The sequence below is a fragment of the Daucus carota genome, chromosome 2, assembly GCF_001625215.2.
Source record: "Daucus carota subsp. sativus chromosome 2, DH1 v3.0, whole genome shotgun sequence".
Taxonomy (NCBI): domain Eukaryota; kingdom Viridiplantae; phylum Streptophyta; class Magnoliopsida; order Apiales; family Apiaceae; genus Daucus; species Daucus carota.
This window is the reverse complement of record NC_030382.2, coordinates 51643959-51667944: the sequence shown is the minus strand read 5'-3', so window position 1 is coordinate 51667944 and position 23986 is coordinate 51643959. Positions and strand designations below refer to the sequence as shown.

At 35.0% G+C, this 23986-nt stretch overlaps 2 protein-coding genes across 3 annotated transcripts; one reads left to right on the top strand and one right to left on the bottom strand.

The window, feature by feature from the left end:
- Positions 1-406: 406 nt before the first annotated feature.
- LOC108210052 (uncharacterized) lies at positions 407-7107 on the bottom strand. The gene is made up of 6 exons (XM_017381300.2): positions 6606-7107; positions 5925-6072; positions 4129-4389; positions 3213-3294; positions 1374-1570; positions 407-929 (listed from the first exon to the last, which is right to left on the bottom strand). Exons 1-6 carry the CDS (start codon positions 6824-6826, stop codon positions 636-638), a joined length of 1203 nt encoding a protein of 400 aa, XP_017236789.1. The 5' UTR covers positions 6827-7107; the 3' UTR covers positions 407-635.
- A 6180-nt stretch (positions 7108-13287) lies between these two features.
- Positions 13288-23611, top strand: LOC108209376 (pyrophosphate-energized membrane proton pump 2). 2 transcript variants are annotated; one of them, XM_017380241.2, is made up of 15 exons: positions 13288-13503; positions 13724-14044; positions 16745-16948; positions 17209-17360; positions 17446-17593; positions 17667-17799; positions 18832-19004; positions 19127-19247; positions 19422-19609; positions 20690-21127; positions 21206-21370; positions 21454-21609; positions 21733-21844; positions 22202-22421; positions 23137-23611. In XM_017380241.2, exons 2-15 carry the CDS (start codon positions 13949-13951, stop codon positions 23234-23236), a joined length of 2406 nt encoding a protein of 801 aa, XP_017235730.1. In that variant the 5' UTR covers positions 13288-13503; positions 13724-13948; the 3' UTR covers positions 23237-23611. The 2 variants fall into 2 exon arrangements, with proteins under 2 accessions (XP_017235730.1, XP_017235731.1); XM_017380242.2 differs by having other exon boundaries at positions 13345-13503; positions 13774-14044.
- Positions 23612-23986: the final 375 nt, after the last annotated feature.

Sequence of the window (23986 nt, the reverse complement as noted above, 5' to 3'; positions counted from 1 at the left end):
GAAAATAGAAACTATCCGACTATCCCTATTGTATTAGGAACTCTCGGTCGTATTTACTTGCAAATGTGTTGTGTTTAACATTGTTTCTATAAACTCTGATAAACTGTGCTAGAGACTGAATCAGATTATATTATTACCAAATCAAATATATTTTGCGAAATCCATATTCAACCTTTGGACTAGACCAGATCGACTTGAAAAATGGGGGATTTTTTGATAGTGTCATAATCTTTGGCAATGAAATACGATTCCCCAAAGAATTACTAAAATTTACAAAAAGCACGCCCATTTTAGAAGTCACGAGGTACGCACAGCTTTTTAGTTAAATCTTTAAATCTCAAACTCGAGACATTTTTGGAAAATGTTATATCCAGAGCAAAGTTTTAATTTTTGGAGCAAACAAGCATGAAAAGAAAAAACTGACCCCGTACATATACAATAACAACAAATGGAAAAAAACAATGTGAGGTAATTTCGTCTTTTCAAGCTTTTTTAGCTCTAGATATAAAAATTTGCTCTGGATATAACATTTCCCGACATTTTTCATTGACATGTATAGACAATCTTCCGAACCTTTTTATCAAGTATGGACAAATTTCCAAGTGTATTTATAGCACCCAGCCTTACATTTATTATTAAGAGACTCTGGTACTGAAGCATCCCTTTTGAGATAACGAACCCCGTTTTGCTAGCTTGGTTAAAATATATGACATTGCAACCTTGGCACCTAAGTTTGGGCGCCCCCGAGACAAGCAGATGACACCACCAAGAAGAATCAAACTGTTAGTTACTAATTTACAGGAAGGTCTTCTTGAAGATCTCCTGCTGTTTAGTTCTTCGGTGACTTGCCGATTGTCAGAACTTTCTGCAGAAAATTCTCTCTTAGCTCGAGCATTCGAGCTATCTAAGGTTCCTACCGCAGTTGGGACCTATATTAAAATAGATAGAAACATGAAGCAGGATAAAAATGAGACACACGAGCACGATAGAAATGTAACATAGCACAATAATTAACACAAACATATACACAGGGGTATGTATATACTATATAGATCGGTGGATATTCTAAAATAAGTCCATGTATTTATTTCTCTATCGATTTTGGTTTTCGACTCTTATTTATCCGGTCCTACATCAGACATTCAATAAAAAATACATGGCATATAGGCAGTACTAAAAGGCCTCATATCCAAAGTAAACTACCTGTCCTAACAGTTTACTTGTTGAGCTAATATAAAGAATAATATGAAGGCAGACTGGCAGACCATAAATAAACCAGGCAACTGACTGCTGCATTATGCATGCTTGCTCTATGTTTTGACACAGCCCACAATTCCACATTAGAAAAGCCATATGAAGGAAAAATCTCATACCTTCTGAACAAAATCATTTGCATTTACAGCTGAACTAATTTGAATATTGTTGATCACAGAATATTTGCGTAGTGCATCATCCATTTTAGTTATATACCGCCAAATGCCTTTCGCAAAAGCAAGCTTTGCCATATCAGGATTCAAACCAGCATCTTCTTGATGTATCATTCTAATCTCACACGCATTTCTACCGGGTACTGCATAAAATGTAAAATGATTCGCATCAGGAAAACGGAGAGTTAAACGATGCAAATCACCACATTATATATATGTATATGAAGGGGGACAGATACCCATAGCAATGGAGTCAATCTATCTTTTGACGCAATTAGGAACAGCGTTAAAACAAGCTTTTACCCTTTAAGAGGGTTTTTCATGATAAGCAGCAACTTGACTATTAAATACCCTGTATCAGTTAAGCTTTATAATTATATTGTCAATTATGAGTATTGTTTTGTTTCCCAGTTAACCACTGGTTTTAGGGATATGGATTAAAAAAACTTATAACCCAAGGAATAAATTTTATAGAGAATAACATGAAGTATTATGAACTCTAGGTTTTTTCCCATCCCTCTTTTGAAAAAGGTGCCTGCCTGATTTCAGCCCTAATACCTCCTATAAGGATAGCATTCCCCAAGCTTTAACTTGAACATCACACAAACACTTCCTCCACCAAACAAACTCAATTACACAACTCATTTGCACCAATCCGAAGCTTATATAAAAAGGTTGTCTGGCCTGAACAAACTCATATGCTAGTAGCTGATTCTCCTACGGCTATTACAGACTCCCAAGGGAATATAAAGAGAACCAAGAAACTCTGCAACTTCCATAAATAAGAGGATATTTCATGATTTTATGTAGAAGGTTGCGGAGACCTCAACATACTATATATAGACGTGTAAAGCTAGAAAAGAGAGCCACTTCATATGACATATAATTGGAACAATAAACAAAACATTATCTTATATCCCATCTAAGTACCAAACATGGCTGAAACTGAAGGACAGTAGATCAAAAGCAATTATCTCCTGCAGCAGTAAAAAGCTACGATACTGTGAATAAGCGCATTGAATTCCAATGTAGAAGTAAAGAAGCTACATTTCAAAATTCCATTGCAATTCTGAAGATGCAACTTTGTGTGCTGACGCCCATGGGTATTCTACATCAGTTTTTAAGGTAAAAAGCCAAAGGTCAGACCCACTAGTTACCTAAATTCATAAACAATTTAGGATTTCCAGTCAAAAAACATATTTATGGAATTAATCTTACATGTATCCCTCCTAAACTGACTACTATGATCTGCAGTACATAAAGAAATCCTCATCTACATGAAACTCAAACAATAAGGAACTCTCCAACCTATTATGTTGTTACTTATTAGTTATTACTATGAAAAACATACATAACCTCCAGCCAAGGAAGATGCAACTGCTCACAATTGTGTTTATGCTAAACCCTTTTTCCCTTACCCTCTGCGACTCAACTATGATAGATTGGTGATATTATGAATCTATGAAAACTCAAGTCATATTACACAGTTCATTAGTAAAAGTTGACTTTGTATATAGAACATATCAATCTATGTTACCCCAACTCTTCGTATTACCTCAAGTACCCATGTCCGGCACTCGACACTCGGACATGGATATGGGCACACTGACACTTATTTTAGGCCAAAAACATGTAAAATTTTCAAATATTCCCGAGACTGACACTTGGACACATATCCATGCTGGACATTTTTAGCCAGGTGGGTAACATAGATATTAATTGTAAGAGAACTCTGAAATGACTCCATCAAAATGACAGGAGTAATAGGAGAATGTAATAACTTGCCTTTTCTTATCATCCAACCAGATCTTAGATATTTAACACGAACATACTTCTTTTGTCTTGGAGCTAAAGAATGCTCACAGTCCTAAAAATGACAAAAATAATATGTCACACAGAAGAACTTAGATTTCTGTCACAGCAGCAGAAGAATGATACAGTAAAAGTTGTAAAATTGAGTCAAGCACTGACCAGTGATTAATACCTGTTATAATTTTATTTTTGAGACAAAATCTATAGGTAACAAGCTGTTAATCTGATACTCAGAAAAAAGGTTGTAAGAACTTTGTCTCTATCCCAAATTACAGATTTGCAGAGACCAGAGTGAATGCAAACATGATACATCTATATCCCTCGAATCAGGCCACACAATCTGATATAAGCTAATTAGGGTTCAAAAGGCTTTGGTTCTTTCCCAAACTACAGGTTTACAAAAACAAGAGTAGATAGATAAATCAATATTCCATAATCAGACCGAAAATATGATATAAGCTAAGTAGGTGGTTACTTTACAGTTATAGATCATAAATGTTGTTTCAACTCCAACTGTACATGATTGAAATTAGACAACTAAATCAAATTACTTTCTTTCAACAATGTTATACATTTAAAGTCAATTCAAACTGTTATTTCAATCGTACAGCGTTGTGAACAACACAGGCAAGAGCCATGCCAGGATCCATCAGAAATGTAATATGTGACAGAAAAACTGAAATATTCATATAAAACTTCTAGATCAATGAGCTTGTAAAAATAACTAGCTCTGCGGTTAAAATGTAACATGATGCCAGATTGCCAGTTTAATGGTCAAAGGTGCACTTAAACTGCAATAAGTTCGCCTTGATGGATTGTTTACTTACAACAAAATTAGTATACATGTCATGAACTGCATAACCTAATTGCTTTAAGATTCGGCAAATACCTTACTGATGCAATAGTAGGTGTCTTCTTCTTTTTCCCACAATTTCCAAGCAAGTACATATTCCCTTGCTGTCAGGAGTGGGAACTTCTTTACTAAGCGACCAATTTCAACTCCATCTCTATCACCCGCCTGCAAAAGATTTTGCTCAATCAAAGTGTTGTCCCACTGCTCCCTGTAACTATTATCCATATAAAAGTCTTTCAGCAACTGAGCAGAGCAGTCCTCAAACACAGTAACACTCATATATTTTAGGGGACTATCCTGCAAGCAAAAAGGAAAATATGTTGAAGAAGCCATGTGCATTTTAAAGAGTCAATTATTGAACTAAGGCATAGGATGTTGTATTCTTGATGACAGAAGATGTAGTCGTATCAGAATAAGTGTTTGTTTGAAGCTTCTAGATTGACCAAGCCTACTTAAAATTTGAAATAACTTTGGTGGTCCTTTTGATTATGTCTCGATTGATCAAGCTGAACAGCTTCATATTTATTTTATAATCTTTTTAGTGTTTCTCCAATTTGTTGTAACCCAATTTGTTGTAACATGGTGTCATTTCTTTTACTTCTGAAGAATCTGTGATACATTATCAGGGTCAGACACCTACTTACAATTTGAACTGTCCAACAGGATATTAACTTATGCTTTAGAAATATGTTTTACTTCAATAAAACTAATGAACAAGTAACTTTTTATTTGGTAAACCGAACAGGTACAAACTAATGTCATTGATAAAAAAAAGTTACAACTGTACTTATCATATCCATTGTCATTTAGTCATTTATTTAGTTTTATCATTTCTTAAAAAATATTTACTAATGCTAAGTAATAACAAATGAGTATATAGATTATCTGTGCAGTCAACTCGATCCCTCTGAAAACACTAAAGCTACCACAAGAATAAAGAAAAAGTATCTACCACTAGTGATTATTTTACAAATGAGAAGCTATGCAGTTATTCTGTCTTCAAAGACGAGCCAATCTGCGGCAAACAGTCTGGTGGTATTCAACCCTTATACTCTACTGAAACTCTGAAAGGAACAGCCTACTCCGCACCTTAATCTAGTATCCACCAAATCGGTCACCCAGCCTACACCAAAGGCCTTAATGTAATCAAAAAATAAGAAGTTCCAACTTGTGTGCCCTTTTACTAACCTTCTTTTTAACACTACACTGATAGGTGTTTGTTACATCTCTCTCAGACAGGACAGAAACAAATTCTCATATATTATTATAACGACTGAATATTTATAATTAACAACTGCAAATGCATACGAAAATCACAAAGACCGAAAAAGGTCGCTTCATTAAATTAAATTGGTTCATCACAAAGGCAAAAACCAGGTGCTGCCCATCATTTGTGAAGTAAGAGAAACCAACCATATTCCTTGATGACTTAATATCAATCTTAAGCAAGAGGATTTATTGTATAAAATCTAAAAAAAACTGGGTAAGCTACAACTAAACGCAGTTGATATTGCTCCTTAACTACTCTCCTGACAAGCTGGCAATTCAAAATCAGTGGTACATTACCTATATTCATGTAGCTCATAATGGAGTACTATTAAGTAATAGAGACCACATAGTAGACAATGGAATTAGGCGTCATTACTAAATGGTACCTGCTAAAGGGATCATATTACTGTTGTCTTAAATCTGTCATATTTTGCGAGTAAAGGATGGAGTGCAGCACATAAAAATATATGGGTGGCTAAATTATCCCGAACAGATAAAAAATTGACTAAAATTCATGCAATCTATGATTATTTGTACCACCAGCTTCTTGATTAAAAAATTACCTTGGGCTTGCAACATTTTGCACTATAGGAAAGACGACTGTTACTTTTCTCAATCACATTTTCCCATTTTTCAGTCCCATCAGTGAGTCTCCCGTCCAAGTTATTGATCAAAGTTCTGAGATCTGAATCGGAAATAATAGAAGAATTCCTGCAAGCAAGAACACAAGTATAACATCAAGCAAACGAAGGGAGCAAATATCAGGTCAGCTTAATAAAATTTAACATCAAACATATCATCATTCTGATATTATATACAAAGTTCCATGTAGCCTAGCAAATCCGCTTGAGGTTCAAGTATCATCATCAATCCCAAAATCAAAACTACTATTATTAGTATCAAAAAAATTTATATGCGTATAGAGAGATACACACATTCTTATGCTCGCTTATGTGAAAACCCTAGCATCTTTGTCATCAAAACATTATTACTATAATAAGAAATGAATATACTGTGCGTCATGCCCAGGTTCGAGTATCAAATGGAGACACGTATGTAATTCGTAATCATTTTCCAAGACACGTACACTAATTTCCTCAATTACATGAAATCAAGTAGCAAATTGTACATCCCTAATCAGATATCTAAACAAAATTAAAATATTTATTATGCTTTTTTTTTTTTTGAAACTAAAATATTTATTATGCTTGATTAAAAAAACAAAATACAGACGAAGTACGAACCCTAGCTGTTGTGACGAGGGACTGGCAGTATTGTTGGAGCTGGAGCGGCGAATTGGATGACCAGGGGCAATTCGGGGATTAGAGAAATATAATTTACGAAGCGCCGTTATGAATCGACAAATGAGTATGAAGAGTACGACGCCGGCAGTGTATATGAGCGACTCGCCGGCGATTCGAGATTCCGGCGACGTTACTTCCCACTCAAGCTTCTCCTCCGCCATTTGTTATTGTATTTTTATACATACATGATCTGTACGTATATATACGCGCATGTCAATCTCCGACTCTTATCCCCTTCTTTTTGTTTTTTATATCTAGATGATGGTGGCCATAGGAAACTGCGAATACGATCTATATGATGAGACGTCGTTTCATTACAGAAGTTGGATAAGACATTGACAGCTTTTCGTCGATTTGGAAATACTGCAGACACGCAAATTCATAAGTGATTGAATTTTTTCATTCTAAAATTGTTCAGTGGCCATGCCTTGCTTTACTTGCCATCTACACCATACACGTGATCTGTATTTTTTCTTTTATGTTAAGCCAGTTTTATGTAAAAAAAAACTGTACCAGAAATATAATATCTGCCATAAAAAAATTTATGTCCTAGATGAAAGAAATGCAAAAATATTCGTACATGTTTTAATAATAATATAACATTTAAAGATTCATATTTGTATATAATATAAAGAAAATATAAAATAAATTAAGTAGTAGTATCATTGTAAGAGTAAATGACAAAGTGGTGGCTGTAGTTTTCCAAATTTTACAAAATATTGGCCTGAATTCAAAAATTACAAACTGGTGGCTGGACTTTATCTCCGCCTTTTAATAAGGTGGCCGCCGTCAAGGTCCGTTAATCTAAACCGTTAAGTCCAAACAAAAATAAAGAATAGAAGGGTAAAAGCGGGTTTCTACACAAATTCAGGCACAGCCGCCCAAAACTCCACACCACCTCCAGAAACTACAGATTGGGGTTTTAATGTCTAATTGATTGATCGTGAAATTGATTTGAGGTTTGAGTTAGAACATGGAGGGGAGTATTCAAGGGCTTGATTGTAGGCAACGGAGGGTGGGAGCCGCGGCGGCGTAACTATCGGTGACGGCTCGATGACGGCGGAGAAGCGGGGGGGAAACGGAGGGGTGAAGCTGGAAAGAAGAGGAAGATGAACACAAAGGTTTGGGTTTGAGTTTGTGTGTGCAGAAGACGAAAAAACATGTGAAACTACCTGATGAGTGAGATTTTTTAACATTGTTTTTAGAGAGAAGATTAGAGGCTGTAGAAAGCACGGGATTGAGCTGGACAAAGGTCGGAGGGAGAGGAGGGGACAGGAACGGTGCCGCCGCCGAGCCGTCTAGCTGACAGAAAGAGGAAGATGAAGGAGAGAGGGGAATGTTAAAGCGTACTATGGTAATTTCCCCGCTCATGACAAATAATTTTTATCAAAAATTCATTTTATTCATGGTTCCGTTAAGTCCGTAAACGATAATTTAACGGCAGCCACCTTATTAAAAGGCGGAAGTAAACTTCGGCCACCATTTTGTAGTTTTTGAAGTTCAGCCAATATTTTGTAAAATTTGGAAAACTATAGCCACCACTTTGTCATTTACTCTCATTGTAATAATTACATGATTCATAAAAAGTCCATCAAACCCCGTGCTGTCAAGATTAATTCAGAATTTTGAATCAAATCGATCAGAAATATTTTTGAGCCGGTTTTGAACTGCATGAGTGCATGGTGGTGAGTCGGCAGGGCCCGCTTTTTCAATATTTGATTATACTTTTATTTCAAATGAAATAAAAATTTGATGTTAGTAATCAAATTTATTCAAATATTAGTACTCGAGCCGGGTCAAGACCGGGGTTATGGTAGGGTACCTGGCCCCATATTTTTTTATTTTATGGCTGAGCTCTTTCGACCTTTATGCACGTCAGGTTTATCGCTTTTCGAGTTTTTAGGACCTAAATTCTTTGTTGTCTTCGTTTATATTATTCATAATAAAATATAATATATTCTCTTTCTAAATATATGTCCCGTTCGGTTTTTTATTAGTCAAAATAATTATATATATTATATAGTATTGAAAATACATCTAATATTTTTTTAAGTATAATTTTTCAGTTAGAAAATAATAAATAGATATTTTTAATCTAGTCAAATATGAGATAATTTAACTTTTAACAGATTGAAATTGACATGTAACTATGGAGATGGAGTATTAGATTGTTATTTTATATCACACGTGATAATAATATAACGTATAATCAAAAAAATCGTGCCTTTTATTTTGACAAATAACTAAATAATGCACTTACATAATAAACAACAATACTATAATAATGCATACTGTTCATATCCATGAAACAAAATAACAATACTATAATAATACACTGTTCCTAAATATGAAACAAAATAAGTCGCCGCTTATGTATCATTAGCGCATATATGTGTGGACGCTTGTGATTGAACGGTAGTCAAGATAACTATTCATATACGACATTGATTATCAAGCCTATCTCCAATCTACTTAGTTCATCCTAAATTCCGAATTATCCTCACACAACCTCTAAAAAGGTCCAAAACCCCCACTCGACTATCCTTGACTGCCCTCGCACAAGCTTGAAAGAGTTCATCACTCTCGAATTTATAAATAAACTACGCCCTCGTATTTTGAGAATCGGATTATTATAAACTCATGCAGTTTATGATAAACAGTAAGACACTCTTCATATCAATCACTCATTCACAATTTTTCACTTGTCAGTCACATCATTTGGGAAGATTTTTTGAGGTGCGTAGTATTACCCTTCTGAATAATAATTTCAGTCTTATATTATTTACAAGTGTCCAGGGATGATGATCCAGCCGAATCAAATCGAATATGACATTATATAAATCAAACCCGAATCTAAAAAATACTAAATAACAAAAGCCCAAACACGATCCGACGGATTTTGGATTGGATTTGGGTATATCCTAATATCAATTTTTGTGTGGATTGAATATGGACCAGAAAATTTGAATGGATTACTACTTAACCACTAATTTCCAAATACACCAACATTTCCTCGTATGTGGATTATAATACATCATCGACACTTAAAATTCATCAACTAATAACTATTTTAAAGAAACTATTACACACATCTCATAACCCTGCGCTAATGTTTATATCACTTAACGAAGACCAAATTTTAATTAATAACTGATAATGTATTACAATATATAATATCACATGTTTAACATGACATGTCTTGAATTTAAATTAATCTAAAAAATATCTTATGAATATCAGAGAATGTATAAACTGTAATATATTGCAGCACGCACATATAGCCCTATTCCAATGTAAACTAAATAATAGCCAATGCAATTAACTAGAACAAGAATGATTCCGGGACGGGTGATGAATCCCGAAGTGGATCTGGACGAGGCTAAATGAGATAATGATGGGTCAAGTTTTGACTTTTTAGAGATACATGTCTAATATCATCCCCAACACAACCCACCGCTGCCTGGTGACTCTCAAAGTGGAGCTGGTCATGCACATCTTGCATTAGAGCATGAGGATTAAAAAGGACTCACATGTACGGACTCAGGCCTAAAGAACACATGATGTCATTTAAGGATGACTTATTATTATTTATTTTTTTGAAAGTAAAGATGACTTATTCTTAGTTTGTATTTTCAGTGAATTGTATTTGAGCAGTTGTACACACAAATATCATTCGGGTTTTATTTTGGATTCAGACCCATTCAGATTAGATTTTAAATTTTATATTGAATATTTAATATCCAAAAAAAAAAATTCGGGCTAAAATATTAGATTAAAAACCAAATTCATGAAATCGAGTTTGATAAGTTCAAAATTCGAATTTCGTACAAATATGTCTGAAATCAGATTACATACATCATCCGTTCATGTGTCTAACAAGTTTCACTAAAACAATAAAACATCACTTTCAAATCATACTAAGATCAAATCAAACATTGTTATACTTCCCAACTTGCAAGTTTTTTTCGATCACTTTATCTTCGGGGGTGTCTGAAAAATTTAATCTTTCTCAGTCTCATTTGCTCCCAGAAATTGAAGAGTGTGTTTACATATAAACGAGCTCTTATTCACATATCTGTCACTCTTAGCAAAAATAAAATAAAATCAGATGTTACATCTCCAAACAATTTCCGTTGTAAATTTCAACGGACGGGGTATTCTTCACCAAAGAAGTCTCTGAATAAGCTTTGTTATCAGCCCGCGGCTCCCCCTACTCGAGCAAATGGCATAGTCCTCGACCATTTTCATCTTATTTTAAAAAAGTTTGCCAATCTTTTATAAGTTTATGTTTTTTGAACTTTTCTCATCAAATCACGGGCTACTACTAGTTCAATCTATTTTCTTCCATGCCCACTACTTCATCTATTGCGCCTCTCATTCGTCCATTTATGTACGTTGCAAGTATAAACTCCAAAGAAGGTTCCTGTTTCCAACCTTTCCCACATATACAAAGTTTGCAAGCCGGATCATCGGACGGACTCCGTAGATATCACACTCTTATATACATATTGTACATGCTTTCTGCCGTTTTTTTCTCTTTGCTTTCTTCGCAACTCATCAGGAGATGGATATATTTCGGGTCGGGTGGTCATCGTCTTCTTGGTGGTCGTGTGCGGGAGAGATAGCGTGGCGGTGGTGGTTGAGGGTTGCGGCGACGGCAGTTCCACGATCGGATCCGGGTTCAGAAAGGAAGGCGTTAATTGATGTCGTTAATTGTGCCTCGTAACTGAGGGCGTTTATGGTGACTCATAACTGAGGGCGTAAATTGTGTCTTATAATTGAGGACGCAAAATGTGCCTTGTTTGAGGGCGTTAATTGTGTCTTAATTAAGAGCGTTAATATTTTATTAATTGTGCCTTAATTAAGAGTTTAATTGTCTGAATTATGAGTTTTCATAATTGTGTGAATATTTTAATCACCACATGCATATACACGTGATTTTATCAATTATTAATTATTGGATATATTTTTTATTTTTATAATATATATAATGTTTTATATATTGACTTATATTCTTTTTGTTTTCTTTGTTTTATTTTCAGGATTTTTGGAAGAAGGCGGGTTTTTCTTTTCGAACATTAAAATTTTATTGTCTGAATTTCCCCGGTCATCTTGCATGTCCGACGGTTAGATAATAAGCTTTCTTGAATGAAAAATTATCACGGTGAATTGCCGGTTAATATTTGTGACTTATTCTCAATCCAAAAAAAAAAAATCATACTAAGATCGAAATGCCGCCATATTCTTGAAGGTTTATTAAATTAAAATTTAACGGACCAATAAATTGTAACTGAGTTTGATTTAGCATATAATATACCGGCTTGAGGTAAAATCCTGTAAGAATGACGTAATCTCGTGATACTTAAGTATTATTTTTAAATAATCATGAGGTATGAATATATATATATATATATATATATATATATATATATATATATATATATATATATTTTTGCCAGAAATAATCATGAGGCATGAATATATATTTTTTTAAAAATAAGAAATAAATTAAACTAATAAATAGGAGAATCCATGTTTTTTGTGAAGAAAATTAAACATCCATAGTTCTTGAATAGTAGGAGATTTTTTAAATTTTAAAACAATTCTGACTAGCTTAAGATGACAATCAGATTTATAAAGGGAATTTAAAATTCTCATGAAATTCATAATATTTTCTAATATTTTTAAAACAAAATGTAAAATTTACCTAAACTTTTTAGATATAGAAATATATATATAGAGTTTTACTCCAATAGAAACCTCCTTATTCTAGAAACTAGAAACTATCACTAAATTTCTAGGAGAATATCACTAAATTCTCAAACAACCCCACTTTCTCCTTCTTCTTCTCCAACCCACCAACCCTCCACCCCACTTCCGGCAGCTTCACCCTACCACCCCCGCCAAGTCTCTGCTACTCTCTCCACCTCCATGCCGCCCGACCCTCCATAGCCACCACCTCCATGTCGGCCTCCATTATTTATATCACCACCAAATCCAACCCCCCTCCGGCCTCCACCGCCCCTTCCATTCCACCCCCACCTCCACCTCCACCTACACCTTCGTCCTCACCTCCACCTCGGTCTTCCTCACCTACAGTACCGTATATCTAGCTTAATGCCGATTTAAATTCCAGATCTTTGCCAAAAATCTGCCAGACAAAGCTAAAGGCTCCTTCCATGTCCACCACCTCCATCTCCACCTTCACCTCCATTATCTCCACCACCGCAACCACCACCTGAATCGGCAACTAGAACAGATTCAGAAATTCTGGGCAGTTATCCGTAAGTTTTCACTAATTCGTGCAACACATATCACTAAATCGTAAAGAGAATATCACTAAATTGTACTGAGGATATCACTAACTTGTATTAGTTTCTAGTTTTTATTTTAAAAGTGGTTTCTATTTGATCATGAGCCTATATATATATATCATGCGCAAAAAATGACGTTAAGATTATCAAGTTAAGAGGAAAATCAAATCGGGGTAAAAGAAAAACGGTAGTTAAATCAATCAAGAAATATTATCGCATCTGTCAAAAAAAAAAAAAAAATTACTATCGCACAGGATATTCTTTTTTATGCCAAGTAACAAAAGCAAGAGTCCACACGTCGGCCTCTTACTCGATAACTGACGTAACGCTCCTGACAAGTCAGCGCGTCCCCAACCAAATTAATTACACCCAAATATAATTTTATTTTTAGTAACTGTAAATTTCTCCGTTCTCGCTCAGCGCAACCAAGGAGATCTACTACTACTGTGAATTCGTGCTCGTCACTGTTGATTCTTGATTATCGAAGCTTTTTACGTCAATACGGTGTCGCATTGAGAGCCAAGGTAAATGTAATTGCATTCTCGCTCGTGCTTTCATTCCACGAAAACACTCGTTTCACATACGCGTGAATATGTTTGTCTGTATATGCTTGTTGTTTTTTGTTTTATTATTGATATATTATTAATGATTGAATCTAGGGTTTTTGATGTGAAATTTGTTGATTTTGAACTGTAGCGATGTTTGTTGAATGGAATGAGTGTTGAATTTTGTTTTTGATTCCAGCTTCGGGAAATTTTGTTCATGTTATCGTGATTGTTGGTGATTGATGACAGAAGAGAGTCAAGGACTGACAGTGAATTTGATTCTCGAAGCATAATTGGAAACATATACATTTCGGTTATTAGGCTTCAGAATTGGAGGGTTGGGTCGAGGAATTGAGTTGCTAAAGGGCATTCCGATCGTGAGTCTTCGTGCATAGCTAACAGGTTTGAAGTATTTGAAGCTAATATGATGGATGATGTAATGGAGACCGGGAATATGGGGCACTACCAGGACAGGTTGAGGACTTTCCCAAATATGCGCACAAAACCATACACACCATTGGTAATTATCATTTTATGCTTTGTGTTTAAAAGGTTCTCGGTTTACTTTTCACAGTCTTTATGTGTCATATGTCATCACTTGTGATTTGATTAGAGTATTCTTTACCATTTTAATGGGTTTTTTTTGCTTCTTGACATGAATCAATGCCCAGCATTCTTGCTTATAACTTGTTCGAAATTAAATATGCCATATTCCTTTAAATTTTTGACTATCATTGTTTTATTCATCCCCACTCCACCCTTTCTACTCAATAATATATTTGTCATTCATCCTTCCATAAGTGTAAGTGATAAGTTCATCTTGTTGGTCTTTGAGAACTCAATCTAGAGATGTAATGTTGTTTTTGGTTGATTGGGGTGAATGAAATTGGGAAGGAATGTAATGAATTCTGTAATATTATATGGAATTACAGGCAAATGTTTATAATATGTCATTCCGTCCCTCATTCAGTTTATATGATTTACAAACTAGAGTTCAGACCCAAAGACTCGAGAAAGAATGCTCCATTCTTCTTCTTACTCAATTACCAATTTTCTATATGCATTCAAACCTTAAAATGTAATAATAAGGTCTTGACAGGGTACTACACTACGTATTTCTATTAAATCCCAAACATATTAGCTATATTACATAGTTTTATATCCTCATAACGTTTAGAGCTAAAATGTATTAAGATCATGCAATTATGTGGTCTATGGATGGAACCAAGTATCAATTCTGAATTTGATGTGGTGTGAGAAGCAATAAGTATATCAAATTTATTGAATTCAATATAGAGATAGCTACATCTTTAGTAATGGAATAGCTCCATTCTAGGAAGAGTTAGGAGTCATGAATTTCGTGCTCTAAATTCTAATACCATGTTAAGATGCCAGTTCCCGTAAAACCTTAAGGTGTTAGGGAAGTGACTTAATGGGATAATGATATACATTTAACCATATAGATACTGACCATGATTTTTGCAATTCTTGTAATTTTCAAAGTGTCGATTTTTTAAGTAATCTTGGAAGGATATCAATATATCATTGCGATCAATCTCAGAATAGGGATCTGAAGTCGTATGGGTTACGGCCACTCAAATATTAATAAGTACTTGCACAGAGTATCTTATTCTATTACTAATTACTAGCTAATAACTATAAATACTTTTTTTTTTTAATTTTTAATTTTGTGAAGTATGGGAAACTACCTTTAAGATTGGTTGTAGTTGGTACCATATTGCAGACATGAACGTCCTATTATTTGCAGTCAGATTACAGATGGCGGTATGAGTGGACAATGTAGTGCTTCATACTTCGTCTTACGAGTATGTGCTGCAACTATGCTAAGCTGCAGTCTCTTCATATCTTAAAGGCCCTCAGCCTTTATGGTTTAACACCATCTACCACAATCAACTACACCCCATATGGCTGTGTGGAATGGATCATTTACAAACCCTAGAACTAAGCAAATCATGGAATTTCGAAGAAAATGTTGCAGGACAGGGTACCAATGATCGAAATCTTAAAGGAAAACCTTGAATGCTAGAAGTACAGTTTTAGAGTATACAAAACTGGAATCTAGAAGACACTGTTTAACAAAATTTGGAAAGGAGGTTCTGTGGCTGGTGAGATGAAGTTTATTTCATATAAAATACATCAAGTCCAGACCTCTCAGGTAAAATTGCACCTAGGACTGTACTGGTCTATATTCTATCCATTCTCCTTCTAATATCTTATTTCTTGTCTCTGTGACTACCTACCTACCTGACTTTTACCACTTTCTGGTCTCTTTTACGGTGAAGTCCATCTCTCGGTCTATGAATTTTCAATCACTTTCACCGTGACTTCTCTCTAGTTTCTGATGTCGTAGCTGTGACTATACCTACCTACTTGATCAGCTCTCTGTCTGTTTCCTGCAGATTGTCCTCTTTTCTAATAAACACCCGACTGATTCTAGTAACCTAGATTCTGAAGAGTGTACGATTTCATTTTCTCAGAAAGAATGACTATCGGGAAAGACAACTAAAACTGAAGTTGCTTGGGTATATTAAGATTTTAATTTTGGACTTGGTTATTCTGCTGATGTATACATCCAGAGTAATCCAAATTATGACCTATTGTATATTTATACCATTTTTGATCTGAAAGTATGACCTATGGTATGTTTACACCGTTTTTTATCTGAGTAGAACTTATACTCTTGGGTACTACATATGACTTTCAGAAAGAACACTGCTCTAGTCAGTTATACATGTTTATAATCTGAGTATAACCTGTACTATTTCATACGCTTAGGTAATTAATAACTTTCAGAAAGAACTCTGTTCTAGTCAATTATGCACATATCTTTGTCAAATGTCATTCTAGTATCCAGTAGTTGTTCTGATCCTTTACTTTGGTTTGATATGAGATCATTACTGGGACATGACCCCTTAAAGTGAAATTACTATATGATTATGTATTACTATAAATTGAACTTTGTTGGCATTTTGAACTTAAAATATTGCATTTAAGTGTAGATAATATTATTCTGGCATGTGAGTGGTGCATGATTATTATTGCCTTCAAAGCATCATTTTGCTGCTTGAGAGTTTATAATTTATACATTACCCTCTTTGTAATTCATTTATGTGATTATTGTGACTAATGTGTATATTGTTGTGAATTTGTTTCTTCTGTACTCTTCTTACTTGTGCTTGTGGTTAACTTGCTTGCGCAGATCTTTCGCATTCTCATGAGATTCAATGTCCGAGTTCTTTTTCTGTTTCTGCTCTTTGGGTTTGGAGCTATTTTTTATGTTGGTGCAAGTACCTCCCCGACCATTATATTTGTATTTGCAGTATGCATCACAAGTTTCTTGGTAGCAATGTATCTAGCTAAATGGGTCCTTGCAAAGGACGAGGGACCTCCTGAAATGACTCAGGTACAGTGATACATTCTGGATCAAGCACATTAAAATCGAAACCAATGATTATACTCATTCTGAATTATTAACTTCTTCTACTAAAGGTTTTACGAATCTGCATGACATTTTGCTTGTTTATGTGTAATTTTTGTCATTTTGTACTATAATATCGAGCACAAAATATACCATGATGATGATACTCCACTAAGAATCACCATAGTCACTATAAGGCCTATATAGTTACATGTATTCTTCTTGTTATGATCTTGTTTTTTTAGATATCAGATGCAATACGCGACGGTGCTGAAGGTTTTTTCAGAACTCAATATGGAACTATCTCCAAGATGGCCATATTACTAGCTGGAGTGATTCTCTGCATATACCTATTGCGTAGTACAACTCCTCAGCAAGAATCTTCTGGCCTAGGAAGGTGTTAAAAACATTCTTATATTTTTTTCAATTTTATTCTAATTTAAGCTTTGCAATATAGTCAAGTGTATTTCCTGGTGATGCAGGTCTGCATCTGCATATATTACTGTTGCTGCTTTTCTTCTAGGGGCCATGTGCTCTGGTGTTGCTGGATATGTTGGCATGTGGGTCTCAGTACGTGCAAATGTTAGAGTCTCGAGTGCTGCAAGGCGGTCCGCAAGGGAGGCACTGCAGGTTTGGTGCTTTGCAGCTTACTCTCTGCTGAAACACTACTAGAAACTGTTTTTATATTGGTTTCAATATGCAGATAGCTGTCAGGGCTGGCGGATTCTCTGCTATTATGGTAGTTGGTATGGCTGTAGTTGGTGTTGCCATTCTCTATTCCACATTTTATGTCTGGCTAGGGGTGGGTTCACCAGGTTCTATGAAGGTCACAGACTGTGAGTGTTATTTTTTTCTTAATCTAATAATTATCAAACTGTTATCAAATTGAATCTTGTATAATGATATGTACAATTTTTTTACTGCTTACAATTGGTAGTTCTATTTAAGCTTTGAGAATTCCTTTATCTTTTCCTTAAAACAAAATGATATCTAATATTTATGTGTTGGTCTTGACTCTTGATCAAGAACATATTGAGGCTACCTGGTAGAGTATGGTGTGTATAAAAGTCAAGTATTTTTAAGAAGTTTTGCTTTTGCTGTGTCAATTGAGGTTGTGTTTTAGAAAGTCAATAGCCTCTGGGTTTAGAAAGTCGACAGCCTTTGGGTTAATAATTACGATCCCGTACAATTGTTGTAGTGAATTAAATTAGTAAGGATGAAACGAATGGGAGATCAAGCATAATTGAATGAAGTAGTAAACTCACAAGGACAAAGAAGTTATTTTGTCACTAAAGAAGTACAAATAGAACAACACAAAATGCAAAGACATAGATCTTCATCTTTTCCACCTTACCCAAAATAAAATATCAGGAGCTTAGTATCCATCTACTTTAGTCAATAACCCAGTTGCATATTTTGCAAGGCTTTATAAATATTGTTTGCAGTTTATTTTAGAGAGATACTTGTTTGATTCACTTAATGTCTTTATTTTCCCCAAAAAGTGGATTAGTGATGAAAGAGAAACATATATAAGATCAATCAATGGCAAAGAATTATGTAACCAAATATCCATGCAGAGTGTCAGACAACCAAATAGGAAAAATTTGCCATTATTATCATCATGCCTCAAGTTAGACAAATGAATTTGGGACCAAGACGATCATAGAAAGCATGATATTCAACCTTCTGACGCCCCAGTGGTTCACAAATTAAGAGTCAAGTGCTTATACTGTCTAAATATTCTAGAGCCTCATAGGCAAAGCCATCTTACTGCTTCAACATTTACAATTTTAAATATAAGTTGTTCAATAATAGATATTGCTGACCCTAGACTTTATTGCCCGAGTTAAAAAGTAACTATATTGCAGTGCCCCTTCTTCTCGTGGGTTACGGTTTTGGTGCATCCTTTGTTGCCCTCTTTGCTCAGCTTGGTGGAGGTATATACACAAAAGCAGCTGATGTTGGCGCTGACCTTGTTGGAAAAATAGAGCATGGAATACCTGAAGACGATGCTAGGAATCCTGCAGTGATTGCTGATTTGGTATATAACTTCCATTTGTTTATTGTAATTAGATAGTATTGTCTCTCAGTTATTTCCATGACCATTGAAAACTTGTGGTTTTCCTCTGACTTGAATTATATTTTTGTGTATGCTCAATGAAGGTAGGAGACAATGTGGGTGATTGTGCTGCTCGAGGTGCGGATCTATTTGAAAGCATAGCAGCAGAAATCATCAGTGCTATGATACTGGGAGGAACAATGGCTGAACGCTGCAAAATTGAAGGTGAAGTATCTGATTTAGCTCTTGCAAAAATAAAACTCAAATTTCTGACAAAGAAAAACAGATAACTTCGTGTTGTATGGTTCTTACGACTTGAATGTATTTGCTTCAGAAGAATTAAAGTTGTGATATATTAATTGCTTATCATCGCTACTAATTTCAATTTCCTAAATGCAGATCCCTCGGGCTTCATTCTGTTTCCTCTTGTTGTTCACTCGTTTGACCTAGTGGTATCATCTGTTGGAATATTTTCGATACGGGGAACACGGGGTTCTAACTTAAGTGGTGGTGCAGAAGATCCAATGATGATTCTTCAGAAAGGATATTCTCTTACAATATTATTAGCGGTTCTAACCTTCGGGGTGGTAAAAAATTTTAACTTTCAGTAGCTTGTTTTTAAATTAAGTCCAAGAGGATATTTTTCTAACTTAATCTTGGATGTTTGACGATATTGGTTAGTTTGAAATTCTTGTTATTCGGTACTTTGTAGACAACACGGTAAATATTTGATTGCAGCTGCTAGTCCTCTCTTGTGCACTATATTTTTCTATAATGCATATTTTGTCAGTCAAAAGATACAAACATCTTTTACTTTGTTACAGCTATAAAAAAATGTGACTTGAGATGATTGGCTAAAGTAAAATGTGACTTGAGATAATTGGCTAAAGTAAAATGTGACCTGATATTTTGGATAACACATAATAAGTGAATAGTGTGTATATTGAGAGTGAGGCTTACTTCACTGAGAAGTTACTTGGTATGAGAACTGAAAATTAACATATTTTTGAATACAACTATGGTTATGTATGAAAAATGATATATAAATTTAGTGTCCATATAGCATTTTTATGCTTTTCTTAATTCTCAATTTTGTATATTACGCTGTTATATTGAGTTCAGCCCAGTGGATACCCTCTACTCTTGGTAATAAGAGATCAAGGTTTAGCATCTAAACTTCTATGATAGACCATAGCCCCCTACCCCTATGCAAGAAAAAAGGAGTTTATAATTGAATATCATGAAAAGTATACTGGTGCCCTAAGCCATGGAAACGTTCATTTAGTATTACTGGATTGTGAGTTGTGAGGCTTATCGACTATCTTCATATTTTACGGGTACTTTCAGGCAGTCTTAACCGCTTATTGTTTATGTTTATATTTTTAATTGTACTATCGGGCAGCCTTAGATTTTTACGTTTTTCCATTACATGAAACTAGTAAAAACTGTTTCATCATTTAATTAATTTTTAAGTATATGATGTCACTCTTTGTTTACTAAAAACCCCTTACGTACATATATGCTGAGTATGTGTTTTTGATAAGATAACAGGTGCTAATATATCTTCTATTATTGTCTCTTTGTAACTTCCTCCTAATTTCATATTTTAATTACATATTTGATCACAGTAAACTATTTATATGGTGACTTATAATTTATTTATGCAGTCTACACGCTGGATGCTTTACACGGAGCAAGCGCCTTTAGCCTGGCTGAATTTTTTTTTATGCGGTTTAGTTGGAATCACAACCGCGTATGCTTTTGTCTGGATCACTAAGTACTACACTGATTACAAGCATGAGCCAGTACGAACATTGGCTCTTTCTAGCTCTACAGGGCATGGAACTAACATCATCGCGGGTATCAGTTTGGGTCTGGAATCCACAGCTCTTCCTGTTCTGGTCATAAGCGTATCTATAGTTTCAGCTTTCTGGTTAGGCCGCACCTCTGGACTAGTGGATGAAGCTGGAAATCCAACTGGCGGGTTGTTTGGGACCGCGGTAGCGACAATGGGAATGCTAAGTACTGCAGCATATGTTCTCACTATGGACATGTTTGGTCCAATAGCTGATAATGCTGGTGGGATTGTAGAGATGAGCCAGCAGGTAACATTGGGTTTATGACATAAATGTGGAGGAGATATCTGTGTTATTATTACTTACTTGCACAGTATGCTCTTGCAGCCTGAAAGTGTTCGAGAAATCACCGATGTTCTTGATGCTGTTGGAAATACCACAAAAGCTACCACTAAAGGTTTTGCTATTGGATCTGCAGCTCTTGCATCATTCCTCCTGTTTAGTGCTTATATGGATGAAGTAGCATCATTTGCTCATGAACCTTTCAAGCAGGCAAGTGTACTGGAGTTCTATTTGCCACATGCACATATCTTATGTTTTATCTCATCACAATTTTTATCACTTTCTTTTTCCAGGTTGATATTGCCATTCCAGAAGTATTTGTTGGTGGATTGTTGGGCTCCATGCTTATTTTCCTCTTCAGTGCATGGGCCTGTGCTGCAGTTGGGCGGACTGCACAAGAAGTGGTTAATGAAGTAAGAAGACAGTTCACCGAGAGACCAGGCATTATGGTAGATCTCTTTTGTAGATTTTATCATAGTATCACGAATCTCCTTATTTAACTAATTCTAAAATCATTTGTAAGAGATTATTAGATTCATTGATTCTTTTCTGCTTATTTTTATCTTTAACAGGACTACAGGGAAAAGCCAGATTATGCCCGGTGTGTAGCAATTGTTGCGTCTGCATCTTTAAGAGAGATGATAAAGCCTGGAGCTTTGGCTATTGCATCACCTATAGTTGTTGGTACGTTATCTCTCTTTGCCTTCATAGTCAGTTTCAGTTTGTGGCTTACACGTGAAGTTAAAATTAGAGAGTAAACCTGGTTAAGTACGTCTCCAGTCATCACAACAATATCCTATGGAACTATAATAGGAATATTACAGTAAAATTTGGTTCACTTAAATATTAACAGTAATATGCTTAAGTGATAGAGCAGTGGTTATGATATACCCAAGGGAGAAGAGCAAAAGTCTGTAGGTGGTGATAATAAAAATTAACGTTTGAAAAAAAAAAATCATCTCCAGACTCCTGTTTAAATTTCACCTCTCTAAATTCATCAAAACTGTTGTAGCTCATGGAATGTTCTTAACATATATGCAGGTTTAGTTTTTAGGTTATTAGGGTTCTATACAGGGCAAACTCTTTTAGGGGCAAAAGTTGTAGCTTCCATGTTGATGTTTGCAACTGTATCTGGTATTCTCATGGCTCTTTTCCTTAACACTGCTGGTGGAGCCTGGGACAATGCTAAGAAATATATTGAGACAGGAGCTCTTGGAGGCAAAGGGAGTGATTGTCATAAAGCAGCAATTACAGGGGACACGTAAGTTGTCTTGGTGTTTGATATACTTGATTATTGTTTCTGCTTTGATTTGCCGTATTAGCCAAATTGGTAGAAGGCCAACATAGCCAGTGACATGAATATGAGTAGGGCGGCAAAATGAGACCTGACCTGACAACCCAACACGAATTCGACCTGCAAAGTATGAATTCGAGTTGCAGTTTTCTAGGTTCAGATCGGTTTTGGTTGACCCAAAACTGACCTGAATTCGGGTGGATTTCAGTAACCGAGCCAAAATTACCCGAAATTATGTATACATAAAAGAAAATGTTATGTATTATAAAAATACCTATATTAATATTATTTATGTATCATCTATTACTTAAATTAAGATATATTTTATATATTTATTGATTGATAAAAAAGATATATTTTATTTAACTCATTATAAAATAATTTATAAGATAAAAATAGCAATTATGTATTTTTTTATCATGTAAAATATTTATATTTATTAATGAATTTCGTGTCTGGTTTGGGCTGGCAACCCGACCCGAAGTTGCCAGCCCTATTAATGCTGGATATACTAGATTATTATTTCTGTTGCCTTTTTGTTGCTGAATGATTTGGTGTTGCTAGATATTGAATTGCTCGTTGTGGAAAGATGAGATAAACATTTTTTGGTGGCATGTCCCTTCAGTATTGTTTGACGTGTTTTTTTTTACAGATTTTATTGACATTTAAAATTGTTTTGCAGTGTTGGAGATCCATTCAAGGACACGGCTGGACCTTCAATCCATGTTCTCATTAAAATGCTTGCGACGATCACCCTTGTCATGGCTCCTGTGTTTCTATGAGGGTGCACCCTCTGAATCCTCTTCCCTTAAAACATTACATATTGCACACACATAACTAGAATCATGTCTTAACAGCAGGGCCTGAGGATTTTTTTTTTTGGGGGAGAGGGGTGCCTGTAGCTACATCGGGAAATATTTGTTTCCATTTGAATTTGACCGAGGCTCTAAAGTTAGTATGAGTTTATCTGAACATGTTTGTTTATTTCTTATAGAGATCGTAAACATACTGCTCTTAAACTTTGTGGTGCTTGGAGTATAGAACGGTAATGTTATGGCGTCTGCCGTCTAGTACTAGCAACTTGAAATTTTGAAAGGTTCGCGGGACATTTATGTAACTGCAATATCTTAGTTTAAACTTCAAATTTGTGGTTTGAATATCATAATCTAATATCGAAAGTGGAAAGATAAAGAAAGGTTTCGTTAAAAACTTAAAGCTACCCTATATAAATCACAACGAAGTTAAGGTCTATTGGTTCAAATTTAATTCCAATAGAAGTTCAAGATTTATCTTACTAAAGGGTTAGGAATGTTACGGTATACTTCATCCTTGATGAGAACCTGTGAAAAATGAAGTATTGCAGATTTATTTTGAACATAAAACTCAAAATAGCTATGGAATATAATTAAAATTCTAAATTGGATTTTTAATTAGTTCATCATCAAGAAAAACTCTAATTTGTGAGATTGAAATCGGGTAATGTGTATATTAATATTTGAATCAGTCATATTATTGTTTGCTGCACAATTTCG

What these genes read in the sequence shown, in the direction of transcription:
- LOC108210052 (XM_017381300.2), bottom strand. Translation starts at nt 6,826, where the DNA reads ATGGCGGAGGAGAAGCTTGAGTGGGAAGTAACGTCGCCGGAATCTCGA. An exon ending in CCTACTATTGCATCAGTAAG is followed by an intron (nt 3,295 to 4,128) that starts GTATTTGCCGAA and finishes TGTCATTTTTAG; the next exon opens with GACTGTGAGCATTCTTTAGC. An exon ending in TGGTTGGATGATAAGAAAAG is followed by an intron (nt 1,571 to 3,212) that starts GCAAGTTATTAC and finishes CATTTTATGCAG; the next exon opens with TACCCGGTAGAAATGCGTGT.
- LOC108209376 (XM_017380241.2), top strand. Translation starts at nt 13,949, where the DNA reads ATGATGGATGATGTAATGGAGACCGGGAATATGGGGCACTACCAGGAC. An exon ending in CAAAACCATACACACCATTG is followed by an intron (nt 14,045 to 16,744) that starts GTAATTATCATT and finishes TTGCTTGCGCAG; the next exon opens with ATCTTTCGCATTCTCATGAG. An exon ending in TTGTAGAGATGAGCCAGCAG is followed by an intron (nt 21,128 to 21,205) that starts GTAACATTGGGT and finishes ATGCTCTTGCAG; the next exon opens with CCTGAAAGTGTTCGAGAAAT.